Source organism: Triticum dicoccoides, chromosome 1A, assembly GCF_002162155.2.
Source record: "Triticum dicoccoides isolate Atlit2015 ecotype Zavitan chromosome 1A, WEW_v2.0, whole genome shotgun sequence".
NCBI classification, from domain to species: Eukaryota; Viridiplantae; Streptophyta; class Magnoliopsida; order Poales; family Poaceae; genus Triticum; species Triticum dicoccoides.
Genome location: NC_041380.1, coordinates 502,885,500 through 502,899,498, shown reverse-complemented (window position 1 = coordinate 502,899,498; position 13,999 = coordinate 502,885,500). Strand labels below are relative to the sequence as shown.

The 13,999-nt window shown below is 44.3% G+C and overlaps 3 protein-coding genes and 1 long non-coding RNA gene across 17 annotated transcripts; 3 read left to right on the top strand and 1 right to left on the bottom strand.

The window, feature by feature from the left end:
- Positions 1-409: 409 nt before the first annotated feature.
- LOC119283264 lies at positions 410-6,720 on the top strand. Of its 14 annotated transcripts, none has more exons than XR_005139040.1 (6): positions 410-782; positions 2,997-3,195; positions 3,283-3,397; positions 4,248-4,295; positions 5,300-5,458; positions 6,285-6,720. XR_005139040.1 is itself a non-coding variant. In XM_037562928.1 (4 exons), the coding sequence occupies exons 1-4, from the start codon at positions 694-696 to the stop codon at positions 4,791-4,793; spliced, it is 477 nt and encodes a 158-aa protein (XP_037418825.1). In that variant the 5' UTR covers positions 410-693; the 3' UTR covers positions 4,794-5,292. The 14 variants fall into 14 exon arrangements, 4 of the variants coding, with proteins under 4 accessions (XP_037418825.1, XP_037418826.1, XP_037418823.1 ...); XR_005139035.1 differs by having other exon boundaries at positions 3,283-3,950; XR_005139032.1 differs by having other exon boundaries at positions 3,283-3,967.
- Positions 6,721-6,742: 22 nt separating this feature from the next.
- LOC119283248 lies at positions 6,743-12,935 on the bottom strand. Its single transcript, XM_037562925.1, has 4 exons — positions 12,821-12,935; positions 11,682-12,737; positions 11,053-11,521; positions 6,743-6,953 (listed from the first exon to the last, which is right to left on the bottom strand). The coding sequence occupies exons 2-3, from the start codon at positions 12,658-12,660 to the stop codon at positions 11,358-11,360; spliced, it is 1,143 nt and encodes a 380-aa protein (XP_037418822.1). The 5' UTR covers positions 12,661-12,737; positions 12,821-12,935; the 3' UTR covers positions 6,743-6,953; positions 11,053-11,357.
- On the top strand, positions 6,783-7,824 carry LOC119283357. Its single transcript, XR_005139041.1, has 3 exons — positions 6,783-6,894; positions 7,393-7,603; positions 7,678-7,824. It is a non-coding gene; the product is annotated as an uncharacterized LOC119283357 (long non-coding RNA).
- LOC119354114 (protein FAR1-RELATED SEQUENCE 5-like) lies at positions 8,403-10,839 on the top strand. Its single transcript, XM_037620821.1, has 6 exons — positions 8,403-9,405; positions 9,484-9,603; positions 9,678-9,743; positions 9,854-10,041; positions 10,115-10,246; positions 10,328-10,839. The coding sequence occupies exons 1-6, from the start codon at positions 8,403-8,405 to the stop codon at positions 10,715-10,717; spliced, it is 1,899 nt and encodes a 632-aa protein (XP_037476718.1). The 3' UTR covers positions 10,718-10,839.
- Positions 12,936-13,999: the final 1,064 nt, after the last annotated feature.

The following is a 13,999-nucleotide window of genomic DNA, read 5'->3' as shown; positions in this document are numbered from 1 at the left end:
ATATAGCAATATCATTGTACTAAAACATGTTTCCCGTATATTTGCGAGGGCAACATGTTTCATGCTCCCAACACTTTTGCAGATTTCTATAATTTTTCTGAAATAGTGGACGGGCGCAGCAACGCGCGCCGGCCTGGTCTAGTTATTATTAAAACCAAGCCTAAACCGAGCTCTCTCCCATCCTCGTCGATTTTAGCCGTCAGATTTTATGTTTGAATGGATTCTGACCGTCAGATGCGCCTCCTTTCGCTCGTGGGCTGCTTTGGGCCGACTGTCCTGAGGGCAGCTGCTCTGTCTGGAAGCAAAATCGAGGCCCTCTCGTTTGCCTGTACGATGGAACGTCCGATCTGGGATGGACGGTCATCGAGCATTTCCTCCCATTCCTGATTCCACCCCGACCTCTCCTCTCTCTCGTTCAGTTCCCACTCCCATCTCTTCTCTTTCTCGCCGACGCAGAGGTTGCGCCGCCACCATCATCGCTCGGCCCCTTCCTCTCGATCTAGCCAATCTTCTCTCCCCTGCACATCTGTTCGTCCCCTCTCGAAACCTCCCGTCCAAGCGACCTGGAGGAAACAGCCGCCCTGACAGCGCCGCCGCTGAAGGAACCTCAAGGAGCGCCGCTCCCCCTTATCTCGCTCTCTCCACACCTAGCCAGGTGGGGACTCAATAATATGAGAGGATGAGGACTGGAGAATGGGAAGAAGAGTCGATCTAGAACAGGGTTGGATGCCATGGTCTGTTCGATCTGGAATCGTAGGACGAGAGGATGGGGACTTCTACAGGTTCGATCTTAGTTTGTACAGTATTTACTATCCTAATTCTGCAACGTATGTTCACATGTTGCACTGCACATATTTGATAATTTGCTCTCCTGAGGATCGCAAAGACATGTGATGACGCTGCTGGTCGGTATTACCATTATTAACATGCACCCGTATATAATATAGTGTTTGTTAGGTGATAGCTATTCTTAATTGTTTGTATGGATTAGATGAACATGTACTAGCATTGGTTAATTGGTGGGCAAAAGAAGAATTAAGGACAGTACGTAAAACTGTCATGCTAACAATGTTTCACATTTCACATTATGTTGATTCCACCATAATCTAATTCTGGTTGTGATCTTGCTTTAAACTTCTCATTTACCTCCTATATTCTCATTTTTGAGGTGTTCTAAGTACTGCAAAAATTATAAATTATCCTTTTAGTTCTTGCTATCAATTTTTAATTTCTATCTATGCATAAGACTGAATTTTAATAAATAAATAATGTGTTGGTCCTTGATTCATTTTGTATTCTACAATTGTTCACTCGAGATTCTTCTGAGTGTCTTATACGAGTTCTCTATTAATTTTGCTACCGTTAATACAATCAAAATGAATGTGTAACCTGTGTCGTTGTTCTGCTTAGGAAGGCTTCACCTTGGCCAAGGATGATGGCCGTCCGTCTGTATGTATGGGCTAACTTTTAGTTTTGATACTGCAGGTGCATGATGCTGATATACCGAGGCTCTTATTTTTTTTTAAAAAGGAGGATGACCCCCGGCCTCTGCATCTGGAAGATGCATACGGCCACTTTATTGGTTATTCTCAAGGACCTTACAAAGTATTACAACAATGTGCCTGAATCCATCATCTTGGCAGCATATGCCACTACTCCTATTCAAAATGATGAAGGGGTGCTAGTTGGGCCACTACCCAAACCACTCACCTAAGCCTAACATCAAAAGCCAGAAGCCGAAACTCATTCGGAAGCCCCAGCCGAGCCACATACCGGGTCTGGGACACAATCCGGGCAGACGCACTCGTGTGTCGTCGCCGCCATCTTCCACAGGCCCGTCTTCAGATCATATTGAGGCTTCTACCCTGTCTGGCCACTCTGCCATCGACGTCACCATGACGCCGGACAGCAACCTCCTCCTGCGCGAGTCCATCTCCGTGCATCGGACGCCGAGCCTCCACAGCGCCATGCCGCCGATATCCGCCGCCATCAATGTGTGAGATGAAGCACCGCTCCACCATCCCCCTAGCCAGCACTTACTCCAAAACGATGCCCCTAGGAGGGAAAGCGATAAAACGCCATCATCGTCTGATCCGGAAGACCCAGATCTAGGGTTTCCCTCGGAGCATCCCGAACCTGATGACGCAGACTGCAATGACGATGCCTCGACAAGGGAACGACATCTAAGACGCCGCCATCGTCCGCCATGACCGTAGTCGGCGCGATTTTCATCGGCAGTTGCTCCACCAGACGTGCGCCGCCGACGTCGCTGGTCCCTTCAACCGGAGCAAACTCCAAAACAATGCCCTATAGAGGGACTACGACGCAAAAGCGCCGCCATCGTTCGATCCCAAAGAGATCTAGGATTTCCCCCGGAGTTGCCCGCGCTGTCAAGGACCAGACAAGGGTAGAATCCCGTGGATCTGCCCAGCTGCCGATGAGTCGCACCCACCATCGTGCCGACGGCAGACCAGCGATCAAGGCCCACGCATGGGCATAGATCCGGCCGCGCCGCCGCGAACCGATCCGGTCACGCCGCCGCCGTCCTTGGCGGCCGCGACGCACCAGATTGCGAGACCTCCTGCCGCGGGGAAGCGAGGTCGCCGATGCGCCGCCATCGACAGCCTACCGTGCGGCCGATCTGCCGCCGCCTCGAACCGCCGGCGTGCGCCGTGCTGTGGTGCCCCGTCGCCGCCGCACCACACCTCGGAGTAGCCACGTCCGCCCGCGAAGAACTGCTGCACGAGGAGGCAAAGGGGGCCCCGCCGCCGCCGCCGCCGGCCGGGCTTCGCCCGGTCGCGCCCTGTGGCGGCGGCGAGGGAAGGGACGGGAGACGGGAAGCCTGCCGGCGGGGATTTGGGGGCGCCTCCCGGTCGCCTCGCGGGGGCGACTCGGGAGGGCAGTTTTCTCGGGCTTTTATTTCAGAGACAGACGCTCTTATTTGTATTTCAATACAACAAGACATCCTATGGAAGATTGCCTTTTCCTATTTGCAGTTTAATCTTTTGCTACTTGGAGGCGAGCAGAGGGAAGGCATCCTATTTTATGGTTCAGAGGACTCGTGTTATGTACTTTATTGTCATGCAACTGCTTCTGGTTTACATCTCGCTAATTGGAGGCAAAGATGCCTATGGACAACTGACTTCTTCTATAGTTATGCTCAATCAACGGATGCTCCGAAGCTCTGCTTTCAAGGTACACCCTTATAAACTTTTGGATCCAAGGAATTTCATAAGATATTACTCTACAAGAATTCTTAGATAAAGTTGAATTTTGTGCAAGATTTCAGGAGACCGATCAGCTAGAAGACTATCAACTCAATATGTGTCTGTATGATTTACACCGAAAAATGACCAGAACTATCAACTACGAAAAAGGATTCATTCTAACATCTCAGGTACATCCTTGCCTTTAGGTTGCCCATGATACGGTGTAACTCCGATAAGGGAAACTGCTACTTTTGACAAAATAAATAAATAGGTGCCATAATATCAGTGTATTGTTAGCCAAAAAAATCAATCTTGAGCTTATAATTTCTAGATATTTACAAATTCAATTTGTGTAACACTTAGTGGGAGGCACCAATGATAAACCTGGTCATTGCGGGACTTCAACTTAGCTAAAATTTAGGACAAAGGGCTAGGTGATGCTACCTGTTGGTGTTGAATGCTTGAGGTAAGTGTATCATTACCGCACATTTTCAACTGGTCATGTGGGTTCTAAGATGGACCAGATTCGACTATAAAGTTTTGCACAGTTAACTTATGACATATATGACCAAGCAAATAACATAAATGTTGTTGGGCTGCAGGCATCCTCCTTCTGCTGTGGTGATGCATAGTGCATTTTGATTTTATAATGTTCCTTTTACACTGATCTTCTAAAGTTAAACATGTAAATGCAGACATGAAGTGTTTTTATGAGAGCAGTACAACAACAAGCATTTTTAGGTGGTTTACAAACTTCTGTAAGATGTTCCCTTTTGTGGTGTTCAAGTTGTAAAGCAAAATCAATATCTTTTGCTGGCTCATCTTTTTTAATTTATTCTTTCAGAAAGAGATAAGATTTTTTTTTCACTTTTCATATTATAAACCTAATTATGTCTCTTAGTTTTTGTAAAATTTATCAATAACTATCCCTGCTAATCTTACAATGTCACAGAAATGAACATTTAGTTGGATAGATTATGTAAATTACATGATAATAAACAAGAGCCATACTGATATAATTGAGATTATGCATTGCAGGTTTTTCTCCTAATATAGTGAACATTAATCTAACATTTCTCAAGATGGGTAAGAATGAACTTCCCAGTTTTTTTTTGAAAGTTCACTTCCCAGATATATTGAAGTGATGATCCGTTTGATTACATATATTTTTGTTCTCTCTTGTGAACTTACGAGAACTAGAAAAGCCAACCTATTTTGTCAAATTTCAAAAGCATGGAGCTGTTTTTTCTTTCTTTGTGTATGCTTCTTCTGTTGTCCTTATGATAAGCACTTGTTGCTAATTTGCATTTCATGACCAGATGCTTCTTGGCTAATAGTATTCTTAATAAAACTTTAAGAGAAGGGGTTTTATGATACTTAGTATAATGGTTTGCGATGGTCTGCTGCTCAATATAATTGTCTGTTATCAAATAAATAAAATACTTTACCTTCACCAATTTATCATCCCCATTTAAAATATTTATATTGTTAACTCTAAAATAGGTCAAATCAGTTCATGAGCAAGGACCAAGGTTTACAAAACGATCAGTTGATAAAACTGCCAATGAGATGTCAATGCAGTAAAATGAAGAATAATCGGCTTATGATGGGCAAGAACAATTAGCAGCCATCAAGACCAAATAAGAAAAACCAAGATCAAACAAGTTGGTGTGTGTGTTTCCGATTTCAGTGCTAAGGGAGATTGTTTAAGGCTGATTGTACAACGTCTTTAGAGCTCTCTTTTTACCTTACAATATGATGTTGTAGCCAAAACTCCTAGCAGATTAGAATCAGATTAGTGACTGATCTTACAAGTACAGTACACACATTACACTACCGTGCTCTGTTTTGCTAATGCAATATATTCAGTTCGTTGTCCTTAAATTGTAAGCAACTTATTTCGTATTTAACAGATACATTGCGTGTCATCATATATTTGGCGCGCAACACTTGTCTGCCCCTGTCATTTCCTGCTCTGGTTCATTATTCTTTCACAAAGTGCAGAGTTCACTTACTGTAACTATGCCCTTTTCACCTCTTTTTTATAAAAAGAAGGATATGTACTTAAACTTGTAATTATGCTTCTGCAGCAATTGTGCTATAGAACATGGTGTATTTCTGATTGCTTTATGCTAATATTCCAAATGAATGCGATTGCTCGAGGATGATGAATTTGAGCTTGGTACTGTTGGGTTTGTGTTGGCTTCTCCCATGCATTAGATTTTATCACCCTCCAATGGCTAACACAGGTTAGTATTTTGTATTGTTTTACCCACAAGTTACTTGTACGGTTGTAGCTCATACTACTATGTATGTATATGTACCTTTTTTTCGTACAACATCATGCCACATTCTCTGTGTTCGATCTTACTCCATCTTGAAGATACAAAGATAGATACATTCCTCTTGCTGCGTGCCTATATCACATACGCACAAGGTTTCTTGCCATGCTTATAGTTTGATATTTGGGGACCATTGTTCATTCTGGAGATGGTTGTTGCTCTATTTGATTTCTGGAAAAAAGGATGCACCTGTTGATTGATGATAGTTCCATGTCAAATGAAAAGCTGATCATGGAATTCATATGGTTCATGCGATAAAAAAATGTAATGCCAAACTTTTGCTGATTGCAAAATATAGTTGTTAGATTGTAGAAGAGCGTGTCTATACTGTATTGCAACGATCAGATTTCAAAATATTTAAAATGATTGATGTTGTTGATTTGTTATCTGGCAGTCAAAAAGCATAAATAAACATAATGATCAGATTTCAAAAGAATGGGATTTCTACAATGATCGTAAACCCCTTAGATAGAACCTGATAATAAAAAACTCAGAATAAAATTAATTTTTGTAATCCAACAATCAATCTTAATTAAGATCATAAACTGATTTATCACAAAAATTATGCTGATACATTCGAATCGAATAATTCACAAGTACTCCCTCCGTTCCGAATTACTCGTCGCAAAAATAAATGTATCTGAATGTATTTTAGTTCTAAATACATCCATTTCTGTGACGAGTAATTTGGAACGAAGGGAGTGCTAGTGAACTAAATTTCTTGTTATTACAGCCAACCATCTCCACACGTTCAACACAGACTTGTATCACTGCTGATGGCGAAACCAGCAGCAGCTGTGGTGAGCACATCGTGTATGACCTGCAGCGGGGCCGGCAGATCGGTCCCATATAAGCAGTGGAAGCACCTTCACGTGTGTCAAGAGCGTAGAAAACGTTGAGCAGCTCGTCCGGTCCGAGGTAATAGACATCGCCCTGCGTCAGACGCGCGAGGCTTGCCTGCTCCGCGAAAATGCTTCCATCCGTGCTCCGTGGTACGTGGCGCTCATCCAACGATCACATGCTATTGCCTTTTTTCGATTAAAAACCCCAGCAATTAAACAAAACCGGCCAGCCGCGTCTTTTAATTAAACCGTCCGCTCTAAGACTTTTTTCAGCCATCGTAATTAACGCAACAGAATAGAGATTTGGAGGGAAATAAATCACTCTTGCGCGCCAAAACATTGGTGGTGAACTTTTCCCGTACACAGTTACTCCAAACAGACCACATCATACACCTCCATCAAATCTATCTACAAATATAGATCCAACAGAGGGATACGAGGAACTTGATGGCGTCTTCACCAATTCTTGCCGGGACCAATGAGGAATCAGATCCCCCAAATGTAAGCTATGTCTTCCATTGCGTTCTTCCCTCTCTCTGATCCAATGTCTTCTCCCAGTCCTGCAATTTACGGATCTATGGCTTTCAGGTTTTTGTGATTGTTGTCACTGGTAGGGCATAGCAAAATAAACCTATACAACAGAAGCGAATATTTCGTACTCCCTGTGCGTAATATTCAGTTAACAATATGTCTTGCACAGATTACACAATACAAAGTTGTATTACTGATGGGTATATATAAATGAAAACTGACAGTGATGCTGGACATATAAGAGAAATGTAATGGCTCAAGGGGAAAAGACATATAAGAGAAATGTAATGGCTCAAGGGGCAAAGACATACCTCTGATTAGTTGGGAATGCCTACTCCTTTTCATTCCATCGTGAAATCAAAATAAATAGACATAGCAAGGTTATTTGTTGATTTACAACACGGACATGTTTCTTCTCCTTTTCCTTGTATTTGAACCAATTGCTAAAGTGACTACTAATTTAAACAGGGATTCGAAGAAACTACAGCTAGCAATGCAACAGAGCAAATTGAAAAAGGGGTGCCAAAGCTTGGCATGCGGTTTTTATCTGAAGAAGAAGCTTATTCCTTCTATAACAAGTATGCTTATTCCATGGGTTTTAGCATCCGAAGAGGCAATCAACATAAAGTAAAAAATTCTAGTACAATACAACAACGGACGTTCACATGTTCTCGTCAAGGTATGGACTAGTTCTAACTTGTTCTGGTCATATGCATTTTTAGATGGGACTAAGAAAAATACTTGAACTAATAGGAGTTCGTGCGGAAGATAAAAGAGAGGAGAAATTCAGTTATAGTAGGCCTGAGACACGATGTGGTTGTGATGCACGTATGAAGATAAGTCTTAATAATGGGATTTATTATGTATACGAATTTAAGGAAGCCCACAACCATAGTCTTGCTACTGAAAATATGTCGCAATACTTAAGATCACACAGGAAAGTAACTGAAGCTCAACTAGCCAATGCTGAGGTCGCAAAGTCAGTGGGCATTTCAAATAAAGCAACTATTGATCTAATGACGAAAGAGGCATGTGGACCTGAAAACCTTGGCTTTATAAGCACAAACATGAAAAATCGTTTGTACTCAAAGAGAACACTAAAAGCAAAGGTGGGTGACACCGGTGGAGTGTTAGAATATATGGAGAAGAAGGTTTCAGAAGATGTCAAGTTTTTTTATTCAATTCAAGTTGATGAGGATGATTTGATAACTAATATATTTTGGACGGACTCCAAAATGGTCTCAGACTATGCATTATTTGGTGATGTCATATGTTTTGACACCACATACAGGAAACTAGACGACGGCCGTCCGTTTGGTTTAATTGTTGGTGTAAATAATCACAAGAAAACAATTGTGTTTGGTGCTGCACTTCTCTATGATGAAACATCAGAAAGTTTTGCTTGGCTTTTTAGAACATTTTTAACAGTAATGTCTGGAAAGCATCCACATACAATTCTGACTGACGAAGATGCGGCAATGGCTAAGGCGATCCGTTCAGTCCTGCCTCACTCTCACCATAGACTTTGTGTGTGGCATATGAATCAAAATGCTATCAAACATCTTGGTGGAGTTGTTACAGATTACAAGAAGTTCAATGCTGATTTTCAGCATTGTATCTATGATATTGAGGAGGAAGATGAATTTATAAGTGCATGGAATGAAATGCTTGACAAGTATGGATTCCGGGACAATGCATGGCTCCAAAGGTTATTTGAGAAAAGGGAGCATTTGGCCCTAGTATATGGCAGGAATACTTTCTCTGCACACATGAGCAGTACCCAAAGGAGTGAAAGCACAAACAACGAACTAAAACGTTACATTAGTTCTAAGTATGCCATGCTTACTTTTTTTGAGCATTTCGAACGTCTAGTTGTAGATAAAAGATTTGAAGAGGTGAGATGTGACTTCAAAGCAACACAAAGTACTCCTAAGCTGAAGGCAGAAAGCTATATGTTAAGGCAAGCATCAACTACATATACTCCACCAATATTCAAGATGTTTCAGGAACAAGTGCTTCGGACCTTAAACTATGATACATTCCTTTGTGATGACAGTGACACCGAGGAGAAGGTTTACAAAGTAAAATTTCATGGTACAGAGCGTGATCATGTTGTTAAATTTTTTCCAAAAGAAGAAAAGGTCAATTGCAGTTGCAAGAAGTTTGAATTTGCTGGAATTCTTTGCTCTCATTCCTTGAAGGTACTTGACATTAATAATATCAAGCACATCCCTCAACAGTACATCTTGAAAAGATGGACAATTGATGCAAAAGTTTTGGATATAACAAGCAACTGCAACCTGCATGAAGACCGCAAAACAATACTGACAAAACGCTATAAAGAGTTGTGCAGAATGTTTATCCAAATAGCTGCTCGAGCCGCAGAGTCTGAAGAGTCATACTTGATGGCTGCTAATTATGCAGAGAAATTAGCAGAAGAGGTGGAGAAATGTCTAAAACATAGATCTGATCCGGATACAGGTAACTCTGTTTGTTCACAAGGTATGTACATTCAGTTTTATGCTCTCATCAAGCTTAAATTTATATTTACTTTTATAGTTGGAGACTCAAACAATATCACGACTACAAGTTCAAAACAAAATGAGAGGCCTACCAAGCCAAAAGGAATGAAGGTCAAGGAGAAGACGGCTCGAGGATCAAACAGACATCCAGATATATGTAACTCCCTTGGCACAAGGTCTGTAAGTTTAGTTTTATGATCTCATCAAACTAACCTATGTTTGCTTTTATAGTTGCAGACCCGAACATTAACTCGTCTACAAGTTCAGAACAAAATGAGGGATTTGCCAATCCAACAGGTAACAAGGTTAAAAACAAGACTGTTCGAGGATCAAGTAGACCCGCTAATATGGGTGTGTAGTTTTATAATGTTATCAAACTTGAATTTTATTTAAATATATATTTGCAGAACCAAACATTAACTCATGTACAAGTTCAAAACAAAATAAGGGGCTTGCTAAGCCAAAAGGTATCAAGTTGAAGGAGAAGACTATTCAAGGAGCAAGTAGACCTATTGGTGGCTTAGAGAAAGCAAAATCAAAGAGGAAAAGGAAAGTAGATAATCCTGTAGCACTGCAACCTCATGGCACCTCAATGGTATAAATAAATTCACACTTGATCTGACATAAAAACTTAAGTTATACAAGATTTATCACACCATGTTTTATAGGGTCATTCGGAGGTTTTTACGAATCAAATGCCTGCATATCTACCACAGTACAACCCAATCCTAAATCCTATGGCGATGTATGGACAAGACCAAAGATTGCCAGCTGAATTGCAACATTACAATAGCTTAATGGTATAAGCTACCTACACTCAGATTTTAGTTTTATCGTTTTAAAGATTTATGGACACTAACCTTTGGTACTACTACTCACAGGGTCATTTGGGAGTTCCGACAAATCACATGTATACCTATTCAGAACAATGCAACTCAGCTCTGGATGCCTCACTATTGCCGTCTCTTGGTACGATGAGAGGACACCCAGCTCCAAATTTCTCGCTGCAACCAACCATTGGTACAATGAGAGGACACCCAGCTCTGAATGCCTCACTGCAGTCGTCCATTGGTACGATGAACCAAGCTCCAAATGCCTCACTGCAGCCATCCGTTGGTACGATGACAGGACACCCAACTCCGAATGCCTCACTACAGCACCCCATTGGTATGATGATAAGACACCCAGCATTAAATGCCCCACTGCAGCCATCCGTTGGTACAATGACATGTCAAAATCAAGTCTTCTTCCAACAACAGAAGCCAACTTAATCTGTCATCGTTATCAAAGACTCATGTTTTTTTTCTACTTTACTAAAAACTTGTAATATATTATTGGATTTATGGGGAGTCCGTGCATATTGATCGAATGCACTACTTAATTAAGTGAGACCAATGCATACTTGCTGTCCAAAAGCATAGATTTAAGAAGGCGTATGTATATTAGTTCATTGACATGCGTAGCTTAATCAAGTCAGACCAAAAGCACAGTTCTTGTCCAAAAGCATAGTTGCTTGCATCTCACCGACCTCACACGGACAAAAATAGCATTTGATTCAGAAATTAGAAGAACAGCGGTCATATACTTCAGTAATTGGACGACGTACCTTCAACCACGGCAAGTCTTCGCAGCCATGTTATGGTACGTGCTGGACGAAGCTCAGTAGCTGGGGCGCGACAAACGCGACAAACAGGGCCACGAAGGTGACCGCCGAGAAGGAACGGCGCGCAGCTCGCCGACGAGCGCCGCGCCCGGCGACAGGAGGCTGCAACCTCAGGAACGGCGCGCAGATCGACAACGAGCGAAGCGCCGAGCGACGGAGGCTGCGGCCTCAGGAACGGCGCGCAGCTCACCGCCGAGCGCCGCGCCGGGCGACGGAGGCTGCGGCCTCAGGAACGGCGCGCAGCTCGCCTACGAGCGCCGCGCGGGGCGAGGGACGTCGTGGCCGCAGGGTTGGTGCGCAGTTCGCTCACGAGCGTCGCGATGGGACGAGCATGGAGCAAACCCTCCCGCTCCGACAAGCAAGCAGATCAACATCGCTGTGTTCGCCGGCCGTGGAGGAGCTACTGCTTTGCCTGTGGGGAAAGTGAGTGGATAAGAGAGGAGACGAAACGAGCGGCTGGTCTTTTCCTGTGTTTAATTAAAAGACACGACCGACCGGTTTTGTTTAATTGCTGGGGTTTTTAATCAAAAAAAAGGGCAGCAGCGTGCGATCGTTGGATGAGCGCCACGTACCACGGAGCACGGATGGGAGCATTTTCGCAGAGCAGGCAAGCCTCGCCCGCGTCAGACCAAGCTCCCACGCAGAGCACGACGCCGTGAAACGCAGCCTGCCCAGGAAGAAGACCTGATCGTAGACGCGATCCACCGGTGACCACGCGAGCTTGGAGAAATCCATCTCGTAGAGTTCCATGCTGGACAGAGCACTCCCGGTCATAGCCAGCAGGTAGAGCCTCCCTCGGGATTCCACCAGGTGGGAGAAGGCCAGCTCCCAGCAGCTCCGCTCGACTCGTAGTCGCTCCGTGTCGAGCGTGGTGAACACCGGGCCCGGGAGGAAGTCGAGGACGCCGAGCTTCGAGGCGGACACGTCGAAGTAGAACCTGCCGTCGACGGCGGCGATGCTCCGTATCTGGAGCCTCTCCGAACGGCTGCCGCCGGGATTACCACTACTCGACGATACTCTTACTCCTGTCCAGTTGTGTTTCTCCAGGACGAATACCGATGGCACTGTTTCTCCGTCACGAGAGAAGCGCGCGAGTTCATCTTCGTCTTTCAGCAGGACGACGGCATGAGAACCCCGTGGCTTTTCGACGGTGATGTCGTACTCATGCCTGCTCCACTGCGCGCCTCCGACGCGGCAGAACCAGATCACTGGCTCGTCGTCGTCGACGACCAGCACCACGCAGCCCGCCCGAGAATCGGGCTCGCGCGACAGCAGGCACTTGCAGTTCTGGGGCAAGTCCTTGTCCATTGATGGGAGGTCGACCTTCTTCTTGGTCGAGGGGTTCCACAGCGCGGCGCGCAGCGAAGTCGTGTCTAGCGTGAGTAGCCAGCGCTGGGGAGTCGCCCAGCACCTCGTCTTTGCGGCGTCAGGGTCGTCGGTCTGGGTCGCCGCCGTTAATAGATGTTGGAGCGTGCTCATGAAAACCTGAGACTCTTTTACACCCCAGCCACCGCAGAACAGGGCGTGTGCTTCCTTCATCAGTTCTTCCATGGATGGATCTCGACTTACCACAAGTAATGCAAGGAAGTGGTAAACTGAGATGGATCTGGACGCAGAGAGATCTGATTCTGTTCGTATTCAATTTCGATTCGATTGTTCAGCAACAGCAGCAAATACCAACAACAGTCGCGAGGAGCTAGGGCTTCCTTACCAGATACTAGAAGAAATCGCGAGGGGGACGGGACACCTTGGAGGCGGATCAGGATTGCCTTGGGCGCAAGGGGGAGCCGCCTAGCACCTGCCGAAGAGAACCACTATTATTTGTGGACGCCAGTAAACAATGGGTTTGGACGTGAGAGCCGGAGAGACAAAAGGGGCGGGCTTTAATAAGAGGGGACGGGCCACGCGGGCTGGGGCTGACACACACCGTGTCGGACACCAGGTCTTATCCTATACGAAATAGGAACACTTTAATGTAGTCCTATTAATTCGGGTTTACTATTTTATATCTAGATGTAAAATAATTATCTCATATCTAAATCTTCCACCGTTGGATCGGCGTTGATCTTGTGGTTATCCTGCGTCGTATTTGTCTCGCCGGTCTAGTACGCCGATATTGGCGGGCCGTTAATCGTTTTGTTTATCTCGGACGTGTCTCAAGTCTCTGTCCGTCCTGTATGTAAATCTCAGGCAGCTTTTGGTCGGCCGTTTGTTTGTCACATGCAGCCGCTTATCGTTGGTTCGTTGGTCCCTTCTTCCATTTTTCTTGCCAGCCTGCTATCATGGGTTATTTTTCTTTTGAGGATCGTTGCTTGTATTTTCTGGATCGTGGACAATAGGAAGACTTAACGGACACCATATACAAAGGATCTGGTGTTAGCTTATGCTCTCACTCATTCTCTATTTGGGCACTTTGTCTCCCTTCATCTGTCCCATTTATTTGAGCTGCTTTTTTCCTTTTTGTTGTTATTCTCCTTTTTAATTTTTTCCCATTTTCCAAATTCATGATATTTTAAGTACATGAACATTTTTCGAAGTGTGTGACCACTTACTAAAATTCACAAAATTTTAATTTGTGAACACTTATTTGAATTTACATTTAAAAAAATTATGAATAAGGATGTGTGAGTTTGTTTGGGTCTGGAGTTGCATGTCAATCATCGACTCGCAACTAAGTGTGTGTGTGTGTGTGCGCGCGCGCGCGTTTGTTGGGACCCCAGTTGCAAGCCGATCATCGACTCACAACTAGGGGTGTGTGTATTTGTCAAGGGTCCCCAGTTGCATGTCAACCATCGACTTGCAACTAGGTGGTGTGTGTGTTGTCGGTGCCCCCAGCTGCAGGTCGAGCATCGACTTGCAACTAAGGGTACTTTTGTGTGGTTGTGTAGAG